Source organism: Cicer arietinum, chromosome 2 (assembly GCF_000331145.2).
Source record: "Cicer arietinum cultivar CDC Frontier isolate Library 1 chromosome 2, Cicar.CDCFrontier_v2.0, whole genome shotgun sequence".
NCBI lineage: Eukaryota > Viridiplantae > Streptophyta > Magnoliopsida > Fabales > Fabaceae > Cicer > Cicer arietinum.
The window spans coordinates 4438776-4453435 of NC_021161.2; the positions used below are offsets into that span (position 1 = coordinate 4438776).

General features: G+C 27.4%; 1 protein-coding gene across 1 annotated transcript; it reads left to right on the forward strand.

The window, feature by feature from the left end:
* The first annotated feature begins 8581 nt into the window (after window positions 1–8581).
* Window positions 8582–11416, forward strand: EF1A (elongation factor 1-alpha). Its single transcript, NM_001365163.1, has 3 exons — window positions 8582–8666; window positions 9403–9874; window positions 10111–11416. Exons 2-3 carry the CDS (start codon window positions 9413–9415, stop codon window positions 10990–10992), a joined length of 1344 nt encoding a protein of 447 aa, NP_001352092.1. The 5' UTR covers window positions 8582–8666; window positions 9403–9412; the 3' UTR covers window positions 10993–11416.
* The last annotated feature ends 3244 nt before the right edge of the window (window positions 11417–14660 follow it).

Below are 14660 nucleotides of genomic sequence, written 5' to 3' on the forward strand. Positions count from 1 at the left end.
TTCAGCAGCAGTGTCCTTGTTGTCATGATTGTCCTTGCTCATAGCTCATCAATTTGAAGATTGATCTTGATGTTTTGCTTTGCCTTTGTTGATCCTCTTTGATCGAATCTATCCAAAACAATCTTGTGTATATTATTAATTTTCTCTATGATGAATGCTAATGTTTTGTAGTGTAGATATATGTACTTTTGCAGCTCAGATCTATCTTAAATTACAATAGATTTTACTCTTTGTAAATGAGAACGTTCTTGGATTAAAGTTGTGAAAACGGAGAACACTCTTCGTTTTCTGTTTTAAGTGTATAACAATTGGATATGAATTTTGTTTGTATAGCAATTGTTCTACAAGTGTACCACTGATGTATTTTCTCTTTTGTTCATATCTTACTTTGATTTTAAGTCATTACTCTAAAGAATCAAAACTTGTAACTTCATACATTGCTTATGTCATTCTGAGTTTGTTAAATGAATCTGTCTAAGGTTTCCTTGCGTGTTCCATTCTAATTATTCTGATAGTTACTTGCAATTTGTCATGCATCTTGATGAGTTATTATAGTTTGAATGAATCTTGATTTCCAGAAGGCTTTGTTCTTCGTAAACCATAATGTTCTTGGATTAATGCTGTTAAAAATAGAACATTCTTCGTTTTTCAAACTACTGTCTAGAATGATATTTGTTTTCCAGAATACTCTCAAGAATGTTCTTCACTTTTCTGTTTAATAACCCAAACATTCTTTGTTTCTCATATTTGATCTTGCTTCTTTTAAATGATATTGCTTCTGGTTTATAGCATAATATGATCATTGATTGTTGTATGAATGCATTTGACCATCTTCTTCATGAAAATGCTATCTTGAAGATGTAATAATCATTCTCTTGAATGATTGATATATGATACATTCCTTTTAAGATTATTTCATTATTGATGCATTTTGATGAAGTGAATGACTTCTTGCTTGTTCACTTATGCAGTTCATAATCTTTAAACAAAACTCAAGTGCAATCATTAGTAGACCACCAATCATAAATTTAATCATTTATTTTATAGAGTTTGTTGTCATTAACTCATATATCAAAAAGGTTTTTGCCTCAACATAGAGTATATTGGAATAAATAAATGATAGAAGAAATGAAGACAATTAAGAAGAATCATACTTGGTACATGATTGACTTACCTCCAAAACAAAAGCAAATAGAAGTTAAAGGGGTCTACAAACTAAAGCTAAATCCAGACAGAACAATTGCTAAATACAAAGCAAGATTTGTTGTCAAATGATTCTTATAAATGGCATACATAAACTATTATGAAGTGTTTGCTCCAGTGTCCAGGATATTGCTGTTTAAAAATTTTCTCACGGGTTTTGAATCATTATCCTCTCATAGAGGATGAGATAATTTAAGTCTTTAAATTTGAGCTGAATAAATGATAGAGAAAGTAAAGAAGATGACACACACAACTTTTATACTGGTTCGTCCAATGAAGGTTACGTCCAGTCTTCACACACTTGTGAGTTTTTACTAAAGATCAAAATGATTAATCTCTCACAGAGGCTGATTACACTTTGTGTATTCTTTAACCTTATCAAGCTTACAACCTTGTTTCTTGCATGTTCCAACTATTTCCAAGTGTAACTCACGTAGAAATTACAAAGTGATATGAATATGATATTTCTCTTAACACTTTCTAAAATGATATTTCAAAGATCTAGTGTAAGACTATATAAAATATAAAGAGATGATGGAAATTGCTCTTGATAGCTTTAAGAATCTTGCTCTTTTTATGCAATGTTGTTGTGTATTGATGATGAAGAGCTCCACGACTTTTATAGAGATCTTGTGATGGTCTTTTCAAATGTTGAACACTTTATGACCGTTGGGGACTTAATTAAAATGTCCAAGGCCATGCATCATAATTACAGAACTGTCATTCAGCTGTCCTTGGACTGATTGAGTCCATCCTCGTACAGGAGGTTCAAACCTCCTATGAACTTGGACGTGAATTGTCCTTTTCTTTTTCCATTCTTCAAGTGTCTTGTTAGCTACTACCTTTTTGTAAGTTGATGTTGGGACGATTTCAACATACGAGAGTGGTGTGTTGGGTCGCTTTCAACATCTAAGGATGATCTTGACTATAGATCCATCCTATAACCTCGTATAGTCCGTCCTCGTACCTATTAAATCTGTCCTCTGACTTATTTGTTTAAATTGCTTGATTTATTCATTCTTTGATACTAATTTGTCTTCTTTTTTATGAATAAAAAACATTATTTCAGTGAGGATGAATATTTTGCAACTTTGAAGGTTCATCCTCTTAGAGGTTCATCCTCTTGTATGTCTATCCTCCAGAATTGAATACTTGAATCAAATTTTTCTCCTTTTTATCTTAATGATGAATAACCTATTTTCTTATAAGAACTCACTCAAAAGCATGAATTAGTCATTAACCACAATCATAATTTTTTAAATAATTTTGTTATCATTAAAATCATTTGAGAGAGATTTTGTCTCAACAAATGACACATAGGATATTTTTGTTATTATTGCATTAGAGAATAACACATGTGATTAAGGATTATTAAAGAGTGACACTTGGGAAATAGTTTATTTAGAAGTTACTAGGAAATATATATATTATGATTAATAGTATAAATATTTCATGCAATTGAGAGTGAAAATAGCTTAGTCGAGTTATGATTTATAAGAATCGAGTCTCGTTTTTCAAAAAAATTAAGACATATAAGTCTTATATGTTGTTTGACGTAAGTTTACGTTTTAGACCGAGTCTAACCTTAATATTAGTCTAGTATGACATGTTAGTCAACTTAAAAACTTTTTTTATTTTAACATATTTGAATAAGTAATCAAACATATATTTAAATAGATTAATGCGTTAATATAGCAACGGAATTAAGTTATATTTTAATATTTAACATGACATTTTGAAGAATATGACTTTATACACATCATACTTTAATTCCATTTTATAATAATACATTAAAATATGTCAAAAACTAAAGAAGATTAATATGCATAAATTACTAAGAGTTTAATATATAACAAAAATATCAAAATTTAATATAATATATAAAAAATATTATTTATATTTATTTAAATATGTCAGTATAATAGACCTAAAAGGCTCATTATGTGTATATAGTATAATTTTTTTGTTTAATTAAATAGATTTTTTTTTACAATTTTTGACCTATGTTTTAAAAAAAGATATGTGCTAACGTATGCTAGGTCGTAAACCATTGTTGATCGGTCTGATTTATTTCCACGCCTACGTACAATATTGCACGGATTAATATTCACTCTGAAAATTTTAAATTTTTTAAATAATATATTTTAATGTTATGTTGAATATGTTAAAACCAATTAATCATGAATATATTTTAATTTATTTGTTAGTGATTTAAATCCCGTTTATTACAATTTTACCTTTTAAAAGAATTACTTTTTTTAAAATAAAAATAATTACTTTTGTAAGTTTTAGTCTATTTTTTTTTATATCTTTTTGACAAACTTGAGAATTAAAAAAATTTATATATAAAAATTACTTTAAATGAGAAGTTATTTTTAGTAATTTCTAAAAAAATGAATTTTATAACTAATTTAAAAAAAATTATGAAATAAACATAAAATAAATTTTTTTATTTCTAAAAAATAATTTCTAAATTACCGAATACCAAAATCACTTATTTTATATTTTATATAAAACATAACATAATATAATTAGAATATATTTCCTCCAAAATAAAATATATATATATATATATATATATATATATATATATATATATATGTTGATTTAAATTTATCACTTATCTTTGGACTCGATTCCTCATTTTAAGATACTCAATAAAGATCAAGGGTATTAAAAGAAGTAGTTATAATAATATAAACTTGTTAAGAGTTTATGATACTTTTGAGGCTTAATTGTAGTTTTGGTCACTCTATTTTAGCTGAATTGCGAAAGTAGTCACTTCATTTTGTTTATCTCCAGTTTTGGTTCCCCAAACAGAATTTTGGTCCAAAACTTGATGAAATTTCATTTTTTTAAAACCGTACTATACCATTTATGATAATAGATTTCAATTACAATTGTTGCAAATGAGATCTTGAGGCATGATGTCACTTAAATAGATACAAAAAAATAAAATTTCATCAAGTTTTGGACCAAAATTCTGTTTGAGGAACCAAAACTGGGGAGAAACAAAATGGGGAACTACTTTCGCAATTCAGTTAAAATAGGAGGACCAAAACTGCAATTAAGCCTACTTTTAAATATTTAGCCTTTTTCATATATCTTTTATAAAAGATCAAAATATTATATTTTTTAATGGTAAATTGAATATAGGTTTTTCTTCGATAATAAATAAATACATGTTGAATTATTGTAATATTAGATGAATAGTTGCTATTTATTTTAGAACCATTAACTCTCTAGAATTTCTTTAAAAGATATCTATAGTTGATTGCAAAACACTAAACATATATTCTTAAAGGTATTATAAACTATATATCATTAAAAGTGTGTAGATACATCACTCTCATGTCATGTTCTCTTTTTAGCTAAAAAAATGCTCATTAATTGTAAAAATAAATAAATTACATTTCATAATCTATCCTTCGTCAAAACTTGTTCTACGAATATAAAATGTTAAAAATCTAAATTGATTGATAGATAATTAAGAAACAATAGCATTAAATATAATTTAAAATAGTTAAATTTTACCTATATTTTAAATCGCCCAAAATAAATCATAAACTGTTTACCATTAATTGTCTCTTAGCATTATTTTTCTTATGCATATCTTTTGTATGATCACATCATTCTCATATATATTATATATATTATGTACTCTCTTCAATCTTTTCTATATAAAAAAAAAATATTTTCGTATATTTCAAAAAAGTGTATAAAATAATAATTACATTTTATAATTTTCCTCTCATAAAAACTTGTTCAATTCATATAAAATGTTACAAATTTGAATTAATTGAAGGGTAATTAAAGAATCATAGCATTAAATTTTACTAATATGTTAGATCATTAAACATATAAAGGGTTTGTTGCTTATATTAATTCAATTTTTTTTTGAAAAAAAATTTCTTTCCACAAATTGATAAAAATTACATTGATCATCAATATAATTTAAAGCTGCTAAAACAAAAACAATAGATATATGAACAAACTTATAACACCTAAGTTAATACCATAAAATGACATAATGACTATAATTGTGACAAATCCTACAATTGTCCAAAATAAACATGTGTCCGTAACTGGAAAGTTGAAGACGACAATTTGGGGTGTATATGGGTTGGGTTGGGCCAATTTTGACAAAACCCAATACCGGACTCAATCGATTATATTTGAGTTGGGTTAAATTCTAAACCCGTATTTTTTTCATTTAACTCGAACGAAACTAATCTGATCAAGAACACGTTGGATTGAGTTAGGTTGACGGGTTATACATAAATAATAACCTATTTTTAATTTTACGAGAAAATATATTGAATGAAAATATATTTAAAACTTGAATGTCTAAAAAACTATAAAAATTCAATCACATCATTCAATTCTTTAAAAAATCATCAACCTCTCATACAAAAAAATAAATCGAACAATCTTCAAATACATAAATAAATTCAATAACAATAAAATATAAAAATTCATCAATTCTAAGCAATGTCAACTTCAAGTATAAATACTTAACAAAATTATAAGGCCAAAACAAATTAGATATTAAATTGCGAGAAAAATTCAGTATTTAGCCTAGATGCATTAACACCTTACATAAGCATTCATATAAAAATTAGTTATTAATAATATTTTATTATAACTAATTTGTATAAAAATCATAACAGTTGTGAGCACTTACACAACAAAAGAAGAAGGTGGACGGCGACGCGACTTCAAGAAGCTACAAATCTAAAGAGAAAGAGTAATGAAACCCTATGAAACTGTTGTGACTGACAAACAATTTTTTTTGAAAAAATATATAACTAGTTACCGAGTCGGATTGAAGGGTTCAAATTGTTAAACCCATTACCCGAACCAAATATAAGTGAGTTTCAACGGGTCGGAATTGGGTATGACCTGAAAGTGACTGGATACAGGTCAAAATCGGGTTGAGTGATCTGGTTGGCGGGTCGGCCCGCACCCATGTACACTCCTTAATTAAAATTAAATATGTACTTGATTGAAATTAATTTATCAATTTAAATCAAATGAATACCACAAAAAACAAAACATTAAACATCACATCAAGACGTAAAATACCAATACAAGAAAACTAAATATATATATATATATATATATATATATATATAATATTTATTTAATTAAAGAAAAAAATTAAAAAAGTGATTTTAAAATAAACAATAACCGTATATCCCTTTTTAATAGATAAAAAAGAAGGTAAATGTTTGGGAGCTGTTAATTGTTATGAATTGATTATATTAACTCAATTACTAGTTACCAATTTAGCAAACATATATTTATTTTTCTGTGATAAATCTGAGTAATTGAGCATTAAAATGTGTGATATTGTGACACATAAGTTTTTATTGGATGGTTTAATATAGTGACAGAGTGACTCGTTGAAATTTGATCCCTTTAACAGTGTATTTCCCAATTTATTATCTTTTTAAATGCGCTTTTCTTTACCTCTTGATTTTTCAAGTTATTATGCTTTAATGATTTTCAATGTTTCTCATTTTGTTGGGCCTTAATTTAGTGTGATTAAATGTGTCTATTTTTTTTTCAAATCGTTATCTAATATTGTGAAACCTTTGAATGTCAGTCAAAGAGATATTTTTTATTTTTAATGCTTCTGGATGTTTTAAAAATTTAGTAGTAGATATATAAAATATGTGTGTTTTTTATTTTATTTTATATAAATTTGAAATATATCATTTCCATCACTATGTGTACATAATTTATATTTAATTTTTTCTTTGCCTTTTCTTTAATAATTACCAAATATTAATTGATTTGAATAATTAATAAATTTTAACAATTTAATTTTTTATTCTGAGATTTTTGTTATATTTAAATAATGCAGTAGCATATCTATAGAATATAATATCCTTCTAAATTTAGAAAAGAATTTTCCCATTAATAATTTAAATGATAATTGAATTGCATGATTTTAAGACGATATTGTATGAATCAATGTGAGAGTGTGAAATGAAGTGTGAGTTACTGAGAGTGTTAAGTGAGATATGAGTTATTTTATAAAATAACAAATATGAAAGAGTTCGTTAAAAAACTATTAGTAAATATTATTGATTATTAATGTAATTGACGCGTGTGATGCACAAATTAATATTCATTCATAAAATATATATTATAATTCACAAAGAAAAGAGAAATAACAATTTTACAAAGTTGTTCTAATTAAATATTAGTATATTTCAATTACCATAAACATAAAGAAGTGGGATAATAAGAGTGGTGAACATATTATTAATAAGAAGATATATTAGAGGATATAATTTGAAAAAAAGTTGTATTGAAAACTTGAAGTGTCATTCTTTTTTAGATAAGATATTTTTGCAAATGTTACGATTATTGTAGGAATAGAGGAGTATCCTTCTATACAATAATTTAGAACTTTATATTTTGTCATATAAGTATAATATATATATATATATATATATATATATATATATATTATTGAAGTATTATATTTATTTATCAGTTATGTTTAATATTTATTTATTTATTTATAACAATTTTGATGTAATATCTTTCAACAAAATTTTGATATAATATTGAAAAAAAATACCAATGTTCAAATAATATTTATTTTTCCTCCGCCTCTGCATTTTATCAAAATTCCAATAATACCTATTTATGTTTAAATACGTTCCATAAATCGCTAATGTTAAGTTTGACCATATTTCATAAAACTCAATTTTTAAGTTTTATTATACTTAATTTCTTAAATTATATTATATAAAACTCCAATGAAGATTTTATAAAATAAATATATATTATTTACTATTCCAAATTTCAAAATTTGAATTTCACACTGTATATATATTTTAAAAATAAATACCACAAAACTTAAATTTATTATATAATGGAAGTATAGTATTAAAAAATTATAAAAATTAAAAAAAAGGGGTTATTTTTATTAATTTAATAATTTTAATGTGGGAGGATTAGATGTGGGGATATAAAAAAAAAACATCCTTCCTTATTTTATTTTCTTGGGCATTTTGAATTTGGGCCACGATCAAGAGCCCAAAACGATATTGCAATATTGCAAACCTCAATGAAACGATGTCGTATGAAACTCTAAACTAACAACTTTCTTATTTAATCATTTATTTTACCTAAAAAAACTTCTACAAGCGAGAATCCCACGCGTGCACCTCAATTCCAAGAAAAACCAATAGAAAAGCCACGAGAGTAACTACGACGCACTTATCATAAGTGTGAAACAAAAACGTTCAAATAAGAAAGCGAGGGTATATTCGGAAATTAAAAATAAAACGAAGGATACTTTGGGAATATGAAAAAATCTTTATGACTATAAAAAAGTTGTAACCCTAGTTTTTTCATTACAACTCCTTACTTGTTCTTTCATTCTTCAGTCTCTCTCTGCGGCTGAGGATTCCGAACGAGTCTTAGATTTCATTTCTTCTTTGGTAACAAACTTTCTTATCTTCTCTTTTTTATTCGATCTATGTTCATTTCTGATGATTTTGTTCGTTTCGTTTCATTTAAATTTGCATGATTTGTTTTGTTTTTGATTTGATGATTTTGTTAGGAAAATTTTGTGAGCTCTTTATACTCTGTTACAACATGAGATCTTGTTAATAATTTTTTTTTGTATGTAATTGGATCTATTAGAACATGTTTTTAAATTCTTTTAAATTTGATTATTTGAAGTTGTTTATATTCAGCGCTTTTTTGTATTTTTTTTATGATATGAAATCATGTGTATTGTTAATGTTATGAAATTATGTTTTTTTTTTTAATGTTTTAATTTCTTTTGGTTAGATCTGATTTGTTTAAACTGTTTTGGAATTTGGTGTTGTTAACAATTATAGAGCTTAGGTGTATTATTTTTTTGACAGTTGTTTATTCAAAGTTTTTTCTTTTACCTCTTTGAGTATATATTTGTCGAGTCCATCGTCGATATGATTCTCATGTAATAAAATTTTTGTATAATGTTAACAATTTGATTTATCTGTGTTTTGATTACTCTTTGATAAATATTTTTTTTATAAATTTGCTGTTGTAAACAATTGATGACTATGTTAGAGGCTGTTTGTTATTTTGTCTGCTCAATTATCATGTTGTTAAATTGCTAATTAACGTGATTTAATTTGAGCATATTTTTTCTGACTTTTGAAACTCTTCTGAATTTCTGAATTGCAGCTAAGATATCATGGGTAAAGAAAAGTTTCATATCAACATTGTCGTCATTGGACATGTCGACTCTGGAAAATCAACCACCACTGGTCACTTGATCTACAAGCTTGGAGGTATTGACAAGCGTGTCATTGAGAGGTTCGAGAAGGAGGCTGCTGAGATGAACAAACGTTCATTCAAGTACGCCTGGGTGCTCGACAAGCTTAAGGCTGAGCGTGAAAGAGGTATTACCATCGATATTGCCTTGTGGAAATTCGAGACCACCAAGTACTACTGCACAGTCATCGATGCCCCCGGACATCGTGATTTCATTAAGAACATGATTACTGGTACCTCCCAAGCTGATTGTGCTGTCCTTATCATTGACTCCACCACTGGTGGTTTTGAGGCTGGTATCTCTAAGGATGGACAGACCCGTGAGCACGCCCTTCTTGCTTTCACTCTTGGAGTGAAACAGATGATCTGTTGTTGTAACAAGGTAAATTTCTAATATTTTAATTTATCTGTACATCATTAGTATTATTTTTATTATTATGAATTGTTAATATAGACTCTACGTTAATTTTCTAGATATCAGTTTTAAACCTATAATCGACATTTATCATTACCATTTCTAGGTTAATTGAATATAATTTCATTGTATACGTAAAATTATTGCTCTCATTTGTTGGTTGAGTTGCAGATTTTAACATTGCTTGCTATATTCTGTTTCAGATGGATGCCACTACACCCAAGTACTCAAAGGCCAGGTACGATGAAATCGTGAAGGAAGTTTCTTCATACTTGAAGAAGGTTGGTTACAACCCTGACAAAATCCCCTTCGTTCCAATCTCTGGATTTGAGGGAGACAACATGATTGAGAGGTCCACCAACCTTGACTGGTACAAGGGACCAACTCTCCTTGAGGCTCTTGACCAGATCAACGAGCCCAAGAGACCCTCAGACAAGCCCCTCAGGCTTCCATTGCAAGATGTTTACAAGATCGGTGGTATTGGAACTGTGCCAGTCGGACGTGTTGAGACTGGAGTCATCAAGCCTGGTGTGATCGTTACCTTTGGCCCTACCGGTCTGACAACTGAAGTTAAGTCTGTTGAGATGCACCACGAGGCTCTCACCGAAGCTCTCCCCGGAGACAATGTTGGATTCAATGTTAAGAATGTTGCAGTGAAGGATCTCAAGCGTGGTTTCGTTGCATCCAACTCCAAGGATGACCCTGCTAAGGAAGCTGCCAACTTCACTTCCCAAGTCATCATCATGAACCATCCAGGACAGATTGGAAACGGTTATGCCCCAGTCCTCGACTGTCACACCTCCCACATTGCTGTTAAGTTCGCTGAGCTTCTCACCAAGATTGACAGACGATCTGGTAAGGAACTCGAGAAGGAGCCTAAGTTTTTGAAGAATGGTGATGCTGGTCTTGTTAAGATGATTCCAACAAAGCCTATGGTTGTGGAAACTTTCTCCGAGTATCCACCACTTGGTCGTTTTGCTGTGAGGGACATGCGTCAAACTGTTGCTGTCGGTGTCATTAAGAGTGTTGAGAAGAAGGATCCAACTGGAGCCAAGATCACCAAGGCTGCAGTCAAGAAGAAGTGAGTTTGCACATCATCATCACCATGGTTGCTGCTGAAGTTGTTCCTTTATAGTAGTTTATCTTTCCGGAGTCTTAGTTTAATTTTGCAGTTTATTTTGCAAGTCTTTGCCGGTTTCATTCAGCCAAACTTACAAAACTGGGTTCTTGATCGGCGGTGGTCATATTTATTTTGTGGTTGTTTTTGATGGTGCTGTTTTTGCTTATTTGATCTTTTGAGAACTTCATTTTGTAAAAGCAGCTAGGTTTCATGGTTTAATTTTGCTGCTGAAGGATGTTCAATTGCATTTAATTTATAAGACATTTTTGTCAATCCTTCATCCTGATTTTGTTTTATGGTTTTATTTTTAATATCCAGTTTATGAATGTGTATGCTTTGATTGAGCTTGTCATTTAGTATATTTGATTGTTCAAGGCTTCAATCAAGTATTCAGACGTTGGTTTTGTGAATTACTTTCATTGCCTGATATTTCACTATGGAGTGACGTTTTTTTTATTATACTATCTTTTAAGTTAGGTTAGATATTTCATTTCATAAGATAATATTTACATATAATTTACATGCAATGATAGTGAAAATAGCTGTTAAAAATTAAAACTTTTTTAACTATTATTCATTAATTAAAACGTTTTCGAAGCATACATTATTGCTTTATATACATTTTTATAATCTATTTTTTGAAAGGTCAATTTTTGAGAAAATAATATTTGAACTTGGACCTAATTTATATTTCGGCTATTTTTTTCCACCGTAAGGATGTTAAACGATTGAAGCGTAGTTGTTGCGTGACAAATCTAAATCTATTCAATTTTAGTTCTTTCTTGGTAAGTTCAAAATTAGTTAAATGAAAACAATCATCAAAATCAAATTATAGTTCGGACCTCAAATTTGATATTTGTTATTAATCAAAATACAAAAATCTTTGAGTTTATTGTCAATATTATTAAGTTAAGTTGAATACATGTAATCTAATTAGTGTATGGAGATGCATAATCAACTTTATCTAAGGTACCTTTTCTTCTATCCACCTTGCTTTGCCAAATGGTACATAAACTTGATAATGATATGTGTTATAAATATTTGCTTAATTCAAATAAATGACTTTACTTTATGATATTGTATGGTTGATTTGATAGCGGCCAACCTCTATCAAAACTCCTAGTTTCTAAGATGCATTAATTGATGCACCTTTTTGCATCTCTGTTGTATAATACTACACATCGAACACTCTTAACTCATTATCCTCTAACTTACCGACTTACTAATATGATGTTGACTTGAACCCTTCAAAATCGATTGCCTATATTAAGTTCATTTTGTAACTATCAGATGATATATCATATAAAAACGACTTCGTAATAACAAATATTATTCTTCACTTTATAAGTAAGTTATATAATACTATTAACTAAATCCAAATTTTAAAATGTTATTAAAGTATATTTAAAATTCGTTAACTCATCTCTTATCAATTCATTTGATATCTAGTCAATCAGATCATGCTTCTATGTCTAATATTGGACATAAATGAGCTGTGTTAAGAGTCAAATATTATAATTGGTTTGGTTTTGTAAGTGTTGAGTTAAATCCAACCCACATGTGACATATAAAATAGATGAAAATGCACATTTAGTCTTTTAAGTTTAGAGCAACTTTCGCTTAATTTCTTTAAGTTACATTCGTTTGCAACATTAGTCTTTAAAAATTATTAAATTACGTAAATTTTAAGTTTGAAATTTTTCTCAAATAATTGTCATAAAATGTTAAGTTCTAATTGAAACATCACAATAAGTTGAATGTTCAAATTACTTGCATGTGAATGAAGTTAAATACATTAATTATCTAGATATATATTTATTACATTGTTGTTAAGGCTATATATGTGTTTCAATTATTGTAGAGAAAATCAAGAAATATATCATTTATAAGATTCAATAAATGATTTTTGAAAGATTAATATGAGGAACATATTGTTGCATCATTTGATAAAGTTTCAAATTTTTAAAAACTTTTAATTGAACTAATTATTGTCGAAATTGAGATAAATAACTAAAGGTGCAAACATAATAAAAGTGCAAACATAATAAAAGTGCAAACATAATGTAACTTAGAGAACCAATTCAGAATAAAATAAACATGCACCACATAAGTGAAAATTAAGTTTAACGGATTATAAATATACTTTTTAGCTATAAAATATTTGTCCATATTGTATATTGCCGGAAAGTGATACAAAATAATATATAGGATAGGAAAAGAAAGTGATCAACATATTGAAAATCCACATGCGAAATTAGGTACGCAAGGTTGTGATACTTTTAAACATTTAGCCCTTTTCATATCTGTTATAAGAGATCACATAATTATGTTTTCCAATAGTAAATTGAATATAGACAAATTAAATGCATGTTGGATTACTGTATTATTAGATGAATAGTTGCTATTTATTTTAGAATCATTTAACTTTCTGGAATTTTCTAAAAGAATATCTATATGATATGATGATAGATTTTTGAAGAATTAGTACGAGGGTTATATTGTTGCATCACTTGATAGAGTTTTAAATGTTCAAAATCTTTCGATTAAACTAATCGTTGTCGAAATTAAAATAAAAGATTAAAAATAAAAATATAATATAACTTAAAAGACTAAATCGCAATAAAATAAATTTAAATAACATAAGTGATAAATGAGAAGTGAGTTTAACTTAAAGAATTACAAATGTATTTTTATCTATAAAATATTAGTCCGTAGTATATTGTTGGAAAATAAACACAAGATATTCTATTTGACCAAATATATAAGATAGGAAAAAAAAGAGAACATATTGAAATTTACAGTCATATTAGATATGCACATTGAAGACGAATTTTGTCTTTTTCACCTCACCTCAGCTGGAGTTAGCTTTAACCACTTTGACCTCGTCCCATATTTATATATATAATTATATTTATTATAATTAATATAATATAAATATTAGATAATAATTTAAAAAATATTAAAATTTGTAATATATCATCATATTTTTGTTTTAAAAGACAAAATTAAAATTTATAATATATAAAAATATAAAATACATAAATAAATAAATATAAAATTTATAAATGATAATAATTTTCTTAGCAGTTGAATTTGAAAGCAGGTAGATAACAAATTTTAACACTCTCAATTCTACTTTGAATTCAAAAAATGTCACCAATGAAAACAAATTTTCTTTGTGAAAATCAAGACACTCTAAGATGAATACCTATGAGTAGAGCGATCTTACGATATTGGTATATAGCATAGCATCTCCAACTAACGTGCAAGTTATAATACAAGAATTAGATTTTTCCTTAGTGCAAAGTATGTATAAGGTAGATTAATGCAAACTAATTCATTCACCTCTTTACATTAATGTGGAATAGGACAAATAATATTTGAATAATTTTACTCATACATTTTTGTCATTAAATTTTACTTATATTTTAATATTTATATTCAATAATGTGTACCTTAATATGATTGCGACCCATGTACTTTCACTCACAAAATTAATATATGTGACTTCTTGTAGCTACAGGTGAAAATATGTGAGGTCGAGCAAAAACTTATAACATGGCTTTTGCAATTGAAATACATGTATTTGTCAATTAAATTAAAATTTAAAGATATTTTTTAAAATTTTCTATT

Excerpts from the sequence above, each read along its gene's own strand:
- EF1A (NM_001365163.1), top strand. The coding sequence starts at position 9,413 with ATGGGTAAAGAAAAGTTTCATATCAACATTGTCGTCATTGGACATGTC. Across the intron at positions 9,875-10,110 it reads TGATCTGTTGTTGTAACAAG|ATGGATGCCACTACACCCAA; the intron begins GTAAATTTCTAA and ends ATTCTGTTTCAG.